Consider the following 15,781-nt stretch of genomic DNA (forward strand, 5'->3'; position numbering starts at 1 on the left):
TATTATGTTATTCAACTTAGCATGAAATATTAAAAAAAAGTATTTTTAAATTTAGAATTTATACTCATATTTCAATTTCAATTTTTTATTTAAATAAGTTGATCCATTCATACTTAACCTATTCTTAAACGAAAGACTTAGAGTTGGTACTATACCCTAAATAATCATCTCAAATTTAAGTTTTATAATATTAATACAATCTTAAACCCTAAATTACAAATTATTTAATTGAAAAAAATTTGAACCCTAGCGAAGGGGAGAATATTAATATTATCAAAGTACCATCTTATTATAAAATTGATATGTCCAACAATATTGGGATTATTTCGCATTAGGTTCTCATTTCATGAATTTAGAACCGTTATTCATCACTACTACAGTCATTCCAAATTCCTTCACTGAATATAGATGTCTTAATTTAAACAAATAAATTGGTTTTGTTGGAAAAAATAGATTTTTAGAAGTTTTGAGGTATATTCTCGATTGGTAAATGTGGAGATTTGAATCATAAAATTATAATTTTATATTCTACCCCGTCAAACCTTTACAACAGTATATCATATGCTCAAAATGGTTGAGTAATGAATGAGAAATTGATACTCAAAGTAAGCCACTTGTGAATTATGTTGAGGAAAATGAAAAGTTTAATACCACGTTATTTAGATAACAAGTATGACATATGTTTATATATACGAATCAGTTTGATTATTATTGAATGATTAAGCTAATGCTTTTTCTCTTGTGTAGGGGTTTGTAAATCCAAACTTGTTGGGGTTGGGATGCACTTGCACCACGTGGGTGATGCAAAAATGTTTGGATCGATTGGGCCCCTTCTACGCTTGCAAAAATTGGGTTTTTTGTTCTACAAAAATTTATTTATCACTACAGCCGTACTTATCTCATTGTTGTATCCTGGAAGACAGTTTAAAAATTGGGTTTTTTTATATATATCTATATTGTTCTGGTTCGATCTTATGATTTAAATCAATATTTTACATTACTGTTTTTTTTACTAATGTATTTGCAACATGTTTTTCTTATGTGAATGATGTAATATATATTAAAAATGTATATTATGGTAATTAACAAAAAATGTTTGAGAGTTGCTTAGTGACACTCGGTAGTGCCAATTACATATTATCATTGAAGTGGTTAAATATTTGTCTTATTTGGTTTGAAAATTTAACAAAAAAAAAATCTTTAGACTTTATTTGTGTGTTGTTTTATTAGAAATATTTAGTCCATCTATGAAAAACTAATTAAAAAAAAAAAAGTGATCTATGTTTTGTTTGCACAGTTTTTCGTAATGTCAATTTGTAGTGAGAATTATAATGTATCAAATAAAAATAATATAAAAAAAAACAATATTTAAATGAAATTGTGTATGGGTGACTTCTTCCCCTATGCATATCCTTGAGAAAAAGAAAACCAATAATTTGATGAAATGTTGGAAGTGTATGAATAATATACATAAAACACGAAAAATGAAAAGTGTGTACATAATTTATTGAAAAATTTGGATTTATATATTTTTGGTAATATATATGGATTTATATTAATTATGTAGTTTAATGAATATTAATAGCTTAGACTTGGATAAAGTGACGTGCTTCTTATTCATGCATATGAAATAGAATAATAAGTCATTAATTTCATTCATTGTATCATTATCTCCATTTCAAATGCTTTACCTCACTATTTTGATGCCTAGAAGATAATCAAGAATCCATTTTCTACTTAATTTAACATCACTCAAGCATTTGTTTCTTCAATAAAGTCATTATTTCAAAATTAATTATTGGTGCACTAGTAGGCCCCTTATAAAATCCCACAATATATATATATTAAATTATTTGCAGAATTATTGGGAGGAATTCTACAACTTTTTAAATATAAACTATAAAACATATGACCAAATTTTCCTATGTAAATTGAAGGGGCTTAAGTGTAGATTTATCATCTCTAAGATTTTAAATCCTTAAATTCATTAAGTTTAAAAAATATATGTACTAAATTTAACTAACTTCATAACTTATGTTTACTATAAAGATTAATAGAATTCAATATTAATTAAATGAGTATGAAACTAATTGAACCCAAAAGTACAAAAAAAAAACTAATTGAATCAATTAAAAATTAAATTAAATCGATAAAAAGTAATTTTATGAGGGGAGACTAAAATAGTTTTACACATTTAAATATTGTTTATACAAATTTTAACAATTAGATTTTAAATTTATTGATATAATTGTCCTTGGTATGAGTGTAAATTTACGAACCAATCTGATATTTCTAAATATATTTAACAGTTGAAAATTATTCATCTAAAACAAAAATTCAAACATCTTTAATTTACTTAAAACTTCACATGTATTATCTACATGAATAGAACATAAGGTATAATAATTAAAATATTACTGGCAAAGATAATTTGAAAGAAGATTGATAAGCAAGATCTTTGCCATTATATAGAAGATCTCTTTTACCATTTATGAGGATTGATGTAAGTAATGAGAATCCCTAAGATATTTCATCAAGATGATGAGATAGATATAAAGGCAAAGGGCAAATATAAAATAAATTGCAATTTGCACCTTCAAAGAAAGGGAAAGAACTATTTTGGCATATATGCCTTCACACCACTTACTCATGCTGAGTTATCAATCTTTTGTTTTTTCCTCAATTAACATTCCTACATTTTATCTCATTCTAAATAAATAAAGGGTTAATATTTGATATACTAATAATATGTCTTTTTATTATTCCACAAATAATTTAAAAAAATTGTCACACATCTTTTTTTAATATTTTATTATACTTTTATAAGACACTTGTTAACTTCCTAAAATTTAAAAACTCTCATAAATAAAATAAAAAACCTATTTAATTACAAAACAAAAAATTATAAATTTATTAAAATGTATTTTAATTAAAAAATGTGTATTGAGTTGTATATATATATATTGGTACTTTATTATTCCATATCTTTATTATGGAATATTATTTATAAAATATCTAAAAAAGAATGATCTTATTTCATCATTCAAAAGGCTACATACTCATATACTTTATCTTATTACTTATATCATTATTATAAAATTTTCAATTCATAAATATACATAGAGAATTATTGGTTATAAATCTCAAATATATATAGAACCTATCACTTTAAGAAACTCAACTCTCCTCAATTATCATGGCTAGCCCATAAGTCACCATTTTATCCATTCTCATCTTCTCTTCACTTAATTTTTGCCATAGCGTTTACTCTATTTCATTATTCCAAAATATTTTCAAAATATTTATAACGTTTCAATGATTACATGTAAAATGTTATAAATGATTTAACAATTAAACGTGAAGGACTATAAGTATTGAGTTATTAAAATTTGTGTCTCTTAAACTTATTTGAATAATTATATTTATTGCTGAAAGATATGATTATTCAGATAAACATTTATTTGGATGATCGTATTTATATAAATAAACATGAAATTCTCTATAAATAAGATCGAATTTCAATTGCAACAAGCTTTGACACTTTGAAAATAATAGTATTATTATACACTACTAAATACTTGATAAATTATTTACTTATACATAAACAAATATAATTTTAAAGAGTCCTATCCTATTTATTAAATTTTCTCTATAAATTTACTTCAACTTACCTCATCAACCATTCAAATGTTTTGCACCAAAAAGTAACTACCATTCAATCTTATAAAATGAGTCATAAAATAGGATGTTTTAAAAGAAAATTAAATTAAAAAATAAATATTAAAAGTACAAAATTTGAATAAATACATATTATGAGATAGATAATATATCTTGCACGTCCAATATTTAAAATGAATTTGATCAAATGAAAATAAAATCACTCCTAAGCTAACATACATTGCACTCTCAATGAGAGAATGTAGGTTCGAATTTTAGAGACAATATTGTTAGAAGGAACAGTCACGAACCCCAAACATAAACCATAAAATAGACATGCATAATATCAAATAATAATAATAATATTCAAAAATAAAATATATTATTTAAAATTATTTTTTGACAAATATTTAAAATTAATTTAAATAAATAAAAAATTTAAGTAATATTTAAATGTTTCAATAAATAAAAAAGTTTTTTTCCCCCTTTTTTTTGGGGGGGGGGGGCCGGGTTAGGAGGCCTTCCACAATCCAACATTAAATAGCATTTTTAACATTTTGTTGTGAAGGTGAGCATGACATTTTTTAGATTTTATATTTTGGTCTAGTAACAGCCAATTGGAGATTAATGAGCAGTTCCGTGTAGCCCATTTCACTTGTTGGAAAAAAAAAACAGTCTCTTCAATCAATCTAGCTTTAAATTATAGCGACCAATCATTAGGGGAAAAAAAACCTTTAAAATAGGTCAAGAATTGACCCATTAAATAGTTAATATAAAAAAAAAATCAACATCCAGATTGTAACTACACTTATTTCATTATGAAATATATAATTGAATAAGTCAACTTTTCTTTCAAAATACTTAAAATAAATAATATTTAAAATATTTTTAACTTGAAAATCATCTCAATCCAAATAAAATTATATTTTTAGAAAATAGTTCCTATAAACTTTTCATTTCAAGAGTAAAAATTAAGATAATAATAATTAAATTTAGTTTTATTATTATAGGTTAAGCATAATATTAAAAAATAAATTAGTTTCTTATATATAATTTTTTATAAAAAAATTAAAAATATGAGTTTAAAATTTAAATTTATGGTTGAGTTGGTTTCGTGAGCATATTGGATACCAATTTGATTGGAAAATTATTAAACTACTTTTACATACTTGAAATTAGTTACAAATTTGCGTATATTGAGATTTAAATTCATTCCACCAATATCTATAAAATCTTTTTTTTATCACTTCAACTAACATTTGATTTTGATATTTTTATACATTTCAATATTATTACACAAATTGTTTCACCAACATAATTTGTATATATTGATAATGTCGTTTATTAAATTGGTGTTACAAGTTAACTCAATACCGACTTAAAAAAATTTATAATACCATGATAAACAATTGAACTACATTTAATATTCTTAACATGAAACATTTACCTATTTATTACTCGCAATTTAAACTATTTTTATTTTAATTTAATACATATTACATGTGTTATTATAATTTGTTTCAAACTATACGTTTAATTATTTATTATATTTTATTTTTAAACGAACGCATACATTCTAAATGTGTGATAAAATTTCAGATATAAATAAAATGAGCTTTTCCTCTAAATGACATAGGTTCAAAGTTACAACTCTTTATATTTAAAGATGGGTAAAAGACATTTATAATTTTTATAATTATTTATAAATTTCTAATATTTTTTATGAGTTTTATAGCTTATATTTTAACAATTAAATTTTTCTAGGAATTTTAATAATTTTTACTTAAATAATTAATTAAGTCCTTAGTAAAATAATAAAAAATTCAATTAAACCCTCGTAAAATGATAAAAAAATTTAATTAAGCTCTCTAAATCATCATTTTTCATGTTAACTTGTCATGTCAACTACCACACCACCCGCTATGTCAGTAGTAAATGACTGTTAGGAGCTTCAATAAAAAATGAATTCTAAAGGCTTAATTGGGTGTAATTTTTGATGAGGCGTTTAATTGATTTTTTAAATTATTTTGAAGGGCTTATTTGATATTTTAACCTAGTTTTTAATTTATTAAATATCAATTGTTGTTGTGAAATTAAAAAACACCATCACTAATATATCAAATAATTTACCAAAGAACGTGTTTAAAAAAACTAATTAAAGGCCTTCAAGAAAATAAAAGGTCTTGAAAGAAAGGAAAAACCTCAAAAAAAAAAATCAAAAAGCCAATTGAACCCTTATGAAAAATGTGCAGCTCATTGAGTCCTCTGTGAGTAAAAAAAATTAATTAGTCTGCAGTCACCCAAAACTAAATTGGGTGGTATTTTTCGTAAAGGCTCAATTGATTTATTAGTGAGGCGTAAGTTGTATTTGGGCTTGACATTCAATAGTTGGGCTGTGGCCTTTTCTTTTCCAACTTTTTATTTGATATACTAGTACTACATCCCAAAATAATTTCCTTAATTTCCCTTACTCTCCCATATTTTACTTTGATCCAACTTTGCACAATTTTGTTTCCCGTAACCCATCCTCTTCTTCTTTAATCTCGCTCTCTTCTGTTGTGCGTGTGTGTGTGTGTGTGTGTGCTTTTTACAGCAATGAACAAAGGAACGGGAGTGGGAACTGGACCGACGGCGGCGGCTGCAGCGGCGGCGGCACAGAAGCAGAAAACTATGATGCAGCGAGTGGAAACCGACATCGCCGTCATCGTCGACAACTTCACCCAGCTTGTTAATGTTGCCCGGGTAAATCTCTCTTTACTTCAAAGCAATTACTACAAATTCTTCGAGTTTAAAGAGTCTGATGTCAAGATTCTTAAACTCCCCTAAACCGGTTTTTCATTTCGTTTCTGATTTTGAATTTACAAGTTAGAGGTGGGAAATTGGAACCTTTTCACTTTTAGGATAAGCTTTCACTTTATTTGCCCTGTAAAATGTTGGAAAGCTTTTACTTTTACTCATTTACAAAATTCCATTTTGTGAAGATATATCCCTTTTTTTGGTTGTACAATGTGTTATAGTTGAATATGGATGATTCTTGTATATTTGGAAATGAATTTATGTAACACCCGAAGAAAATAATTTAGGTTTCTGGGGGGAGCTAGTGTAAAATAGGTTACCTTGGGTATTGAACCTGAATTTGGTGAAAGTATCACTTATAGAACATCTGTTGGATAAAAGATTTTGTCATTAGATTGGTTTTATAATATTTTTTTTCCTTGGAATGAAGTTGTTCCTTGTGCATGTTCTACTGAGTGTTAAGGTTTTTTATAATCCTATTATTTTTTTTTCTATGGTATTAAATTGGTCATCATTTAACTCCTTCCTATGGGAATATAATTTGCTGGCTGCTCCATCTTCCTTTTCTTTAAAAAGTAGGTGATAACAATTTCAACTACTAATGCAGTGAATGTGGTCATGGAGAGTGAGGGTTAAGGTGGGAAACACTAGTGTTGATCATTTAAAAGCACATCATTTTGTTTGATGCATTAAGATCTTGATTAATCATTTGTGGAAGCTGTCGTTTATTTTGATGTCAAATCTAGACAGATTCTGTCTACCATGGTGAACTGATGTGTTCCTTGTAACCTGGCTTGTTAGACTGTGACTTTCTGGTGAAAGTTCAACTGAATTAGAACAATTGGTTAGTTGCATTTGATTAATCTTGTTTTGCTAGTTGTTGCTTTTGTCTAGGAACTACTTTGTGGCTTGTTGGTAGCTCAGTTGAGTAAGCATTATTCTCTTTGGAAATGCTTTTGTCTAATACGAGAATCTATTGTAGCTATTGAATCAGTGTTTTGATAGTTTAGTTATTTAATTGAGTTTATAATTGAGGTTATCTTGGTAAATTCCTAGTTTGCTAAAATCAGCTTTCTCTGTAGTCCATTCCAAGTTCCTGATTCCTTTAAATAGTCCTTTACTTTTCATTTTTTGAACAACATTTAAGAGGCACTGCGCCTAGATGCTTATAATGCTTTCGAGCTTCCGTGTATATCTTTTATACAACTCTTTGTAGCCTGTATTAGAGTTGATATTTTGGTAATTTATGTTTTTAAAGTGGCTTTCAAATTATAAGGTTGCGAATGATTCTTTTCTTAATTTCCCATTTTCTGTTCGGATGTAATTTTCTGGTTCTATATTTTAGACATATGTACTCTCCTTGACATTCTGTTGCAATAAAAACCTAAAATGTTATTTTCTTTAAGCCCTAATCGCATATTGAACTGATTTAAGCATATTGGATAAACTTACTTTATATCAGTGGGGTGCATCAAGGAAGAAATTTGAGAGACAGAAATAGGCTTCCACGAGGAGTTCTTCTATAGATTTGGAACCTTATGGAATTGTTTGAGTCATTTCATTGGTGATAGATTGATCTTTAATGTAATATTCACATGGCTGCACCTCATTGTAGGTAAATGATCCACCAGTTCGAAATTCACAAGAATCTTTCATGATGGAGATGCGTGCAGCCAGAATGGTGAGTAACCCTTTTTTGTTTACCAACATTTGTTAAATGTACATAGACAATGATACATTTTGAGTTCCAATATTTGACATGATAGATGATATAAATCCACGGTACAACCATTGTCACAAAGCCCACAGCTCGGATTAAAGAATCTTCATTATAGTCTTTTTTCTTTGTCACCGTTCTTCATTACCAATATACTGACTGCAGGTCCAGGCAGCTGATTCTTTGCTTAAGTTAGTGTCTGAGTTGAAGCAGACGGCAATCTTTTCAGGATTTGCATCACTTAATGATCATGTTGAGCAAAGAACTACTGAGTTTAACCAACAAGCAGAGAGAACAGATCGAATGTTGGCCAGGATCGGAGAAGAGGCTGCAGCAAGCCTCAAGGAGCTTGAATCTCATTATTATTCTTCTGCACAGAGGACACCTGACACTGCATAGCCATAGAAGAAACAGCTTGCTATAATCAATAGTTTCCCAGCAAGTTTATATTGTTGGTTCATACAGAGAATATGAAGCATTCAAATGCCTTCTGTGTAAAAACTGATGCTTTAGTTTCATTATCTGTTTCCAGCTTAAACCATGTTGCAAGATATGTGAATCTGCATATCTAACAAGTTTCAAGTTCGAGTTTGTTTATGGCGTGAAAAAGCAACAAAAGTTAACAGGGAGACCAAAAAAGCAGAGCAGAGATTTATAATAATTATGAAATGATGAAATATTCTGTACATATAGAACTAAAGAGAGAACTATAGGCTAGAAAATCAGTTTAAATTCCCCCTTGAATAAATACATTCATTACCCTTACACTTTTCACATGTAAGAAAAATAACAGCTTGTATCATGATCACTCAGCATCTGCTTCGTAAACTCACCAAAAATATTGCCAACTGCAAACCAATTTAGCACCCAACACCGAAAAATGCAGCAGATGGACACTTTACACAAGCAAAGTAAAAGGCCTATGAATCTCAATTCAACATTTAGTTACAAACTTCGAAGTGTGTCCACTCGATCGATGACATCCAATGCCTTGATCCGGTTGATATCAAAGTCAATGAAAGGAACTGAGGACAGCCTCCGAATAAGGAAGGGATCTTTCTTAGATTCACTTGTTGGAGAGTGGCTAGTGCTTTTACTCAACCTATGGTGCTTGATTAACTTAGTTTTTGCAGTGTCAAATTCCTGGCTCTTACTTATTCCAGGTGCCTTTTTCCTCTTACTCACATCCCGAAGCATCTCCTGATCTTCGACAGTTAACATCGATGATGGGGACTGCTTCTGAGTTGATAGTTGAACTGTCTTCTGGTTTGGAGACCTAATTGGAGACTTAACAGGAGATCTGATTCCACCATTCCCAGCCCTTACTTGAGTAACAAGGTGGTGAAGCCACACTACCAGATCAAGAATATAAACTTCAGTTTTCTCCTTGTCCGCATGATGTAGTGTCTCGATCCTGAGCAAGTTAGTCTGGCCAGCAGGTTTACGATTCATCTCAGACCTGAAAATTTTAAAACAAAAGCTGAGTAACAAAAAGTGTTAAACATCGAGGAATGAAAAAGCATCTAAATTCAGAAGTTACCCGGTGTTTGCCCATTCTCCAACCCATCCAAACCCATGATGCGCTCTGGTTGGAACAATTTGGGACAAGGGGAACAAGGATTAGTTAGAAATAAACTTAAAAGAACAATAATAACCAGCAGGCAATGACTTCAGGGAGGGAATCCAGACCATGCCTTTCAAAATATGTCAATAACAAAACAAGATATTGTGAGAGAGAGCTATTTACTTGGTTGTATTAGTGGCAATGGGAACAAGCCACTGCAATGTTTTCTCCATTTCAGCTTTTATCTGTGGGACAGTTAGCTGCAAAGAAAATTTGAGATTGTGTTGGTCAGCACGTATTACAAGTAAATGGTTTTAACAATGGGTTTCAGGCTAGCAACATCTTCAAAATCCAGCAAATGGTAAGTAATATCTCAAGCATCAATATTATCAAACATCACACCTCTTCCTTTAGCTGAAATGATTGCAGTCTAGACCGTAGAGCGGACTTTATAGTAGGAGGCAGCCCTTGGTATAAAGAATCCCTTGTATTTGGGGGCACAGAATTTGATCGAGAAACCTGAGTAGAACATTCAGTTTTGAACTTATCAAAATCCACACGTTACTGAACAGAAGCATATATATCTATCTCAAAATTTTGAACATTCTTATGCTTTAAGAGGAAGAAATCAAAAAGGAAATCGCCCATGACAATTCCCAGTGTGTCACCATTTTATCATATTACCATTCCTATAGCTACTTCTGCATTATGGAAGTAAAAAATATGAGAAAAAATGTATGAATGCTCTTGTGGTGTATCACTGAGATTGTAATACAAAGCATCCTCAATCCTTAATGTCTAAGACAATATGTCCACTCGCCAAGGAATCAATTCTATCATCCTTTCTAAGTCTTCCGGAAAAATACCACCACTAATTAAAGGAGATCAAGCAAACACAATAAAATACAGTTAGGAAGAACATGATAAACTTACAAGAGTATCAATTTGGGTTATGATATTTGCATAATGCAACGCAAGACCAGCCGTCCCCAACTTTTTGTGACTACTGACAGAACCTTTAACGGGTTTATCACCATCTGCAAGATAACAGGTAAAACCCAACACCACTCAATAAATAAAACAAAGCTAATTCTCTGTTTCTAAGTGGATTATAGGTTTAAGCATGAGCACAAGCCATAAATTTATGTATTATCATCTTAATAGATGTGATCAACAAAAGCTGACAATTTTCCTTACAAGACAAGAAGGAAATGACCTAATGCAATGATTTAGATTTCAATGGAATCAAGTTTGACCATTTTATTAATCCTCAATCCTCAATTTAAGAGGAAAGTCAGTTTTCAATTAAGCAATAGAAGCTGCAAAATATTAAAGCTCTAATGCCTTGTTTGGTTACTAGGGTAATAATATGAGGAAAGAACTTATTTATTACATATGTATACAATGGTTAGACATAACATAAAGAATAGTTAGTACAATTTTAAACTTGAAATTAGAAAGATGAGTAAAAACTCTTGTAAAAAATAAGAGTTGCTAAAATAAGTCGTGGAAATGGTTAAATATTACCGATTGAATTAGTTTATTGCTAACTTATATACTAAAACATGCATAAAAAATAATACTCCTACCAAATGTAGCATAAATATTTTAATTTTATCTTCATAACTTCCTTGATAAAATAATTCCATTTCCAAATGATTTGAGTTTGATGATTTAAATTCTTACCAGCAGCGCCAAATGCCTCATGAATCTCCAAGTGCAAGAAATGAACGATATCTACAAGCTTCTCCATGACCTATGAATACAAGGCATAAAACTTCCACTGATATATATCGACTAACTTCAAAATCAAGCAGCAAAAGACACTTGTAACATTACGTACAAAAGCTCGCATACGTTTAGACTTGGAGTTCACCGCAAAAGATAAAAAGAACACCACATTTTTTTTTGGAGTTCATCATAAGTATACGAAAATTGATTTAACAAAAAAGAAAATTTCATAGAGCTTTACTAGTACCTCTTCCAAAATTCTAGACCAAAGAGATTTTTTCTTCAAATTTTTCACATGCTTATTTTGACTCTTTAACTCTGCTCTCAATATTGCAAGGCTGTCTCCTACATGACAAAATCAAAACAATCTCAATAGGAAGGACTTAGATGACATCAACTATATTACATAGAAATTCAGAGGAAACAACAATGGGATACACAGAAAACTTAACAGCAACTTTGCAAACAAAATGTCATCAGAATGAGCGCTAACATGCCTAAGAAGGGCCATGATAAAGCTTACAAGTTCCTTATAACCAAAATGGAATTGGCCACAGAGGGTTTTGACTAGAAACACATAAAAACTAGTTATTACTTCTACATATCAGCAGGTTTTGCTTTTTCGGGGTGTTCAGTATGATTCACCATTTTAATCTAGAAACACAAATTAGAAACACCCTGTTAACCAAGAAGTATGTGTCACAAAAAAGCAAGAAAGTTACAATAGAGATACAAACGATAGGTTACCCCTTTGAGCAGGATTTGAATTATCCTCTTCCTGAAGCTTACGTCGATAATCTTGTTCAAACCTGTCCAAGGCATGCAACTCATGATATAATTCCTGCAAAGAAACAAATGTAAACAACGTAACTTATAACAAACTCCAAATAGATAATTTCAGTAACAGGAATTCTGAATTGTACCATGTTAATCATAATAAGCCTTTCAATTATGATATTTACCTCTCAGCTCATATTCAGTGTCTCAAAACAGAATGGGAGAAAGAAACAGTTTCAGATTTTAGTACAAGACAGAAAATATAGGAATCGTTTTGGTTTAAACAATATAATCTTTGAGTGCAACTTTTGAGAGCAGGTCTCTAGTTATAACAGTAAGACCCAGAACTTACAGCTGTATAATGGACGTAAGTCATCAACTGTTGCATTATTGTCTCTGCTTCTTCCTTCAATTGCTTTTCAAATGTAAGTTCTGAACCCAACCTGAAATCATAAAAGATAGTGCAGGAACGAATATTGGGATCTAACTCCAATTCATAAATAACACTTAAAGAGTGCAGGCAGTGAAATTACTTTTCAAAATAACGATCCAAATTGTGCCACTGAGGATCTTTACAACGATTTCCAAATCGTACCACCTCTCCGGAAAAAATTTTTAACTCTTCCCTGTTGAAGTCGGGGGAAAAAAGCTTCTCAAATTAATTTTTTCAACATAACCACCATTTTAGAATATTAACAAATTATATAAAATAGAATCATTTTGGAAGCAATATGGCATTTTCTGCATTATCCACCTCTTATCAGCAGCTGCAATTCTCAGGAGTTCATCCATATCTCTTGATATCAAATTCTGTACTCCTTCTGACTTAAGGACCACCTCTTTTAAATGTCTAATATTCTCCTTAGAAAGCGATTGCATCAGATTGGCACCTTTAACAATTGTATTTGCAACTTCAAAAGATAGAATTGATATTTTATTCCCTTTTGTTGTTACCCCTGAGGTAAAGCCACTGCCAAGATTCAAATTTGTCATGCTACTACCAAGGGTGTCCAGAACATCCACTGCCTTTCCAAACCCAGCAGTACCAGCTCTACCTAAAAGAGAGCCAACCTCAGTAACCTGCAGAAAAAAGCAATCAATTGATCTTTCAAATAGTTGTGAAGCTCGTATGGTGAATCGTACTCATCAAATAAAGTTTGTAATTCATAATAGTAGAACCAGAAGCATCCCTCTTTGCTCTAACAACCAGCAATTATATAATGCTAGAATCTAAAGCATTAAAATATTAGAACAACAATCAACAACCTGACTTGTCTGTCTACATACATCTACAGAAAAATCAGCAAATTTGTCCATATAAAAAAATCTCTATCATGGTTCTCCACATGGTTCACGGCCCCTTCCATTCCTAACAAACAATATTTTGAATCCTAGCAAGAAAAAGAGCTTAGATACGTCTATGATTAAGCATATAAGCTTCCATCCTTTTGTACATATTGAAGATGAAAAATAATAAAAGCTAATACGAGTATGACTGGACTCATACTCAGAACCATTCAATGGCATAGGAAAAGCTTGTCAGGAACAAATTTGTATAATTCTAGTAAATAGTTCAGAACTATAATTCATTAACACCAATAATAGTGAAAAGATCAGCAAAGTGCTCATCAATTATTGTAAATTGCATTTTAAAGAAGAATTAATGGGGAAGAGCCTATATAAAATAAGTATTTCCCAGTAGCTCCATAAGGCATTTGTCAAAAAGCTTGATTTCTATCATGAAACACAAATTTCCATGGAGTTACACAATATGACCCATCGGTTTCAGTGTTTTAAGGTTAGTTATAATTCAAGGAAACAGTCTACTGCAACACAACATGAACACCTATAGACAAAAAGGAAAAGTGGGAAAAAATTGTAGGGAACGCATTAGAATTTGAATTTACCTTTGCAACAGCAGCCTGCTTAGACTTGGTTGATCTAGATTTATTTGATAGCACCCTCGACAAACGAGGAATTCCGTCATCAATATCAGCTGGATTCATACCATAACGAACCGTACTGATCTCCGGAAATGAAAAAGGTTCTCTTGACTCCATCCCTGCATTATCTGCACTGTCCTCAGCAGGAGGAGCTGAATTGGTGCTTATCTTCGCGGGCAGTTGCCGGGTCTGAAAAACCAATCCTGATCCTCGAGCAAAATGGCCATTAACATGGGGAAAGCCTCCAACGGGAGCATTATCTACAGTGGATCTCCTCGAGCAAAGCCCACCCATTTGTGTTGATAACCACGAATTTTATACTTCACTGTTGATTGAAACTTTCCATAAAACAAAGCCAACAAGCTCTCAACTATGTAGAACAACAAAAACTGTTTCCTTTTTCTTATCAAATCAATCTAATAAAAAGCTCCTAATTTTAAACAAAACTAAATCAGTTTGACTGATAGGACCCTTAACTACTTATTGAATCATCGCAGTCTAAACCTAGAGATATAAACTAGCCAAGTCCCAGCAAAGCATTCGAGGTACCGATTATGATTCATGTTGAAGCTCCACTCCATTAACGCCAAGTCTCACCAAACTGTAAAATAGCAAGAAAAAACAAGTAAACCCATGATTATACAAATTCCAAACAAAGCAACAAAGAATAAACTAAACCCAGCTCACAGCATCTCTAGAAATATGCAAAAACACAAATCAGGAACAAAATAAAAGGATTTTGACTTTGCTGACTACAATAAAGAAAACCCAGAAAGCAGCAGGAAAAAAATCAAAACTTTGAGATCAAAACAACTGCCCATAAAAACCAAAAACAAAGTGATTTAAAATCTCCCACCCCCTCCCCCCTCAAAAAAAAAAGAGAAAAGCTTACCAGGTGGGGAGACAGATAAAAGGGTTGGATCTGAGAAGAGAGAAAGGTTACAAGAGATGCTGGGTTCTGTCGTTTACTAACGAAGACACGAATTTTACACACGGAATATAAATAAAAGAAGAAAACTTAATTTAATGATGGTGAAGTTAAAAAGAGTACGATGAAAACAATATATAGAGAGAGAGAAAGAGAGTACATAAGAAAATTACAGTGAGAAAGAGAAGAAAGTTTTTACAAAGAAAATAAAATAAAAGAAGAGGAAACAATAAAAATAAAAATAAAAACATTTTTTGACTTTTTTTTACGCAGACCGATGCTATTTTTCCATATTTTCTTTTTCCTCCTTCATTTTCAAGATTTTCCCAGTTTCTTTTAATAAAATTCTGGGTTCTAAATTTTGATCCATTCTAATACTATAAAAACAAAATTTTAAATCAATTTTAATTTAAGGTGGTTTTTATGTATTAGATTGGAGTTTTTAAAATTTTAAAAATTTTCAGTAATTAGTGAGTAGTGCCAAATATAGCAATATGCAATTCCAAACTTTTCTTTTTCATTTAAATGGTTAAATTACATTTTTCATAAATCTGAGAAAATTAATAATGTTAACCTATTTTCATGATTATGCTGATACGTAGGGGTGGAAAGTTCCAAACTTTGTCTTGTAATATTTGTTTTCTAATGTTTATTTCTTACCTTTTATT

At 30.6% G+C, this 15,781-nt stretch overlaps 2 protein-coding genes across 3 annotated transcripts; one reads left to right on the forward strand and one right to left on the reverse strand.

The window, feature by feature from the left end:
• The first annotated feature begins 6,052 nt into the window (after positions 1 to 6,052).
• LOC107951581 (mediator of RNA polymerase II transcription subunit 22b) lies at positions 6,053 to 8,761 on the forward strand. Its single transcript, XM_016886679.2, has 3 exons — positions 6,053 to 6,399; positions 8,069 to 8,134; positions 8,336 to 8,761. Exons 1-3 carry the CDS (start codon positions 6,253 to 6,255, stop codon positions 8,567 to 8,569), a joined length of 447 nt encoding a protein of 148 aa, XP_016742168.1. The 5' UTR covers positions 6,053 to 6,252; the 3' UTR covers positions 8,570 to 8,761.
• Positions 8,762 to 8,799: 38 nt separating this feature from the next.
• Positions 8,800 to 15,234, reverse strand: LOC107951580 (protein PSK SIMULATOR 1). Of its 2 annotated transcripts, XM_016886678.2 has the most exons (14): positions 15,078 to 15,234; positions 14,735 to 14,786; positions 14,150 to 14,510; positions 12,997 to 13,322; positions 12,776 to 12,868; positions 12,595 to 12,685; positions 12,213 to 12,306; positions 11,713 to 11,810; positions 11,421 to 11,490; positions 10,668 to 10,771; positions 10,137 to 10,253; positions 9,918 to 9,994; positions 9,711 to 9,755; positions 8,800 to 9,629 (listed from the first exon to the last, which is right to left on the reverse strand). In XM_016886678.2, the coding sequence occupies exons 3-14, from the start codon at positions 14,477 to 14,479 to the stop codon at positions 9,116 to 9,118; spliced, it is 1,959 nt and encodes a 652-aa protein (XP_016742167.1). In that variant the 5' UTR covers positions 14,480 to 14,510; positions 14,735 to 14,786; positions 15,078 to 15,234; the 3' UTR covers positions 8,800 to 9,115. The 2 variants fall into 2 exon arrangements, with proteins under 2 accessions (XP_016742167.1, XP_016742166.1); XM_016886677.2 differs by lacking the exon at positions 15,078 to 15,234 and adding an exon at positions 14,873 to 15,021 and having other exon boundaries at positions 14,150 to 14,786.
• Between the last annotated feature and the right edge of the window lie 547 nt (positions 15,235 to 15,781).

The sequence above is a fragment of the Gossypium hirsutum genome, chromosome A02, assembly GCF_007990345.1.
Source record: "Gossypium hirsutum isolate 1008001.06 chromosome A02, Gossypium_hirsutum_v2.1, whole genome shotgun sequence".
NCBI lineage: Eukaryota > Viridiplantae > Streptophyta > Magnoliopsida > Malvales > Malvaceae > Gossypium > Gossypium hirsutum.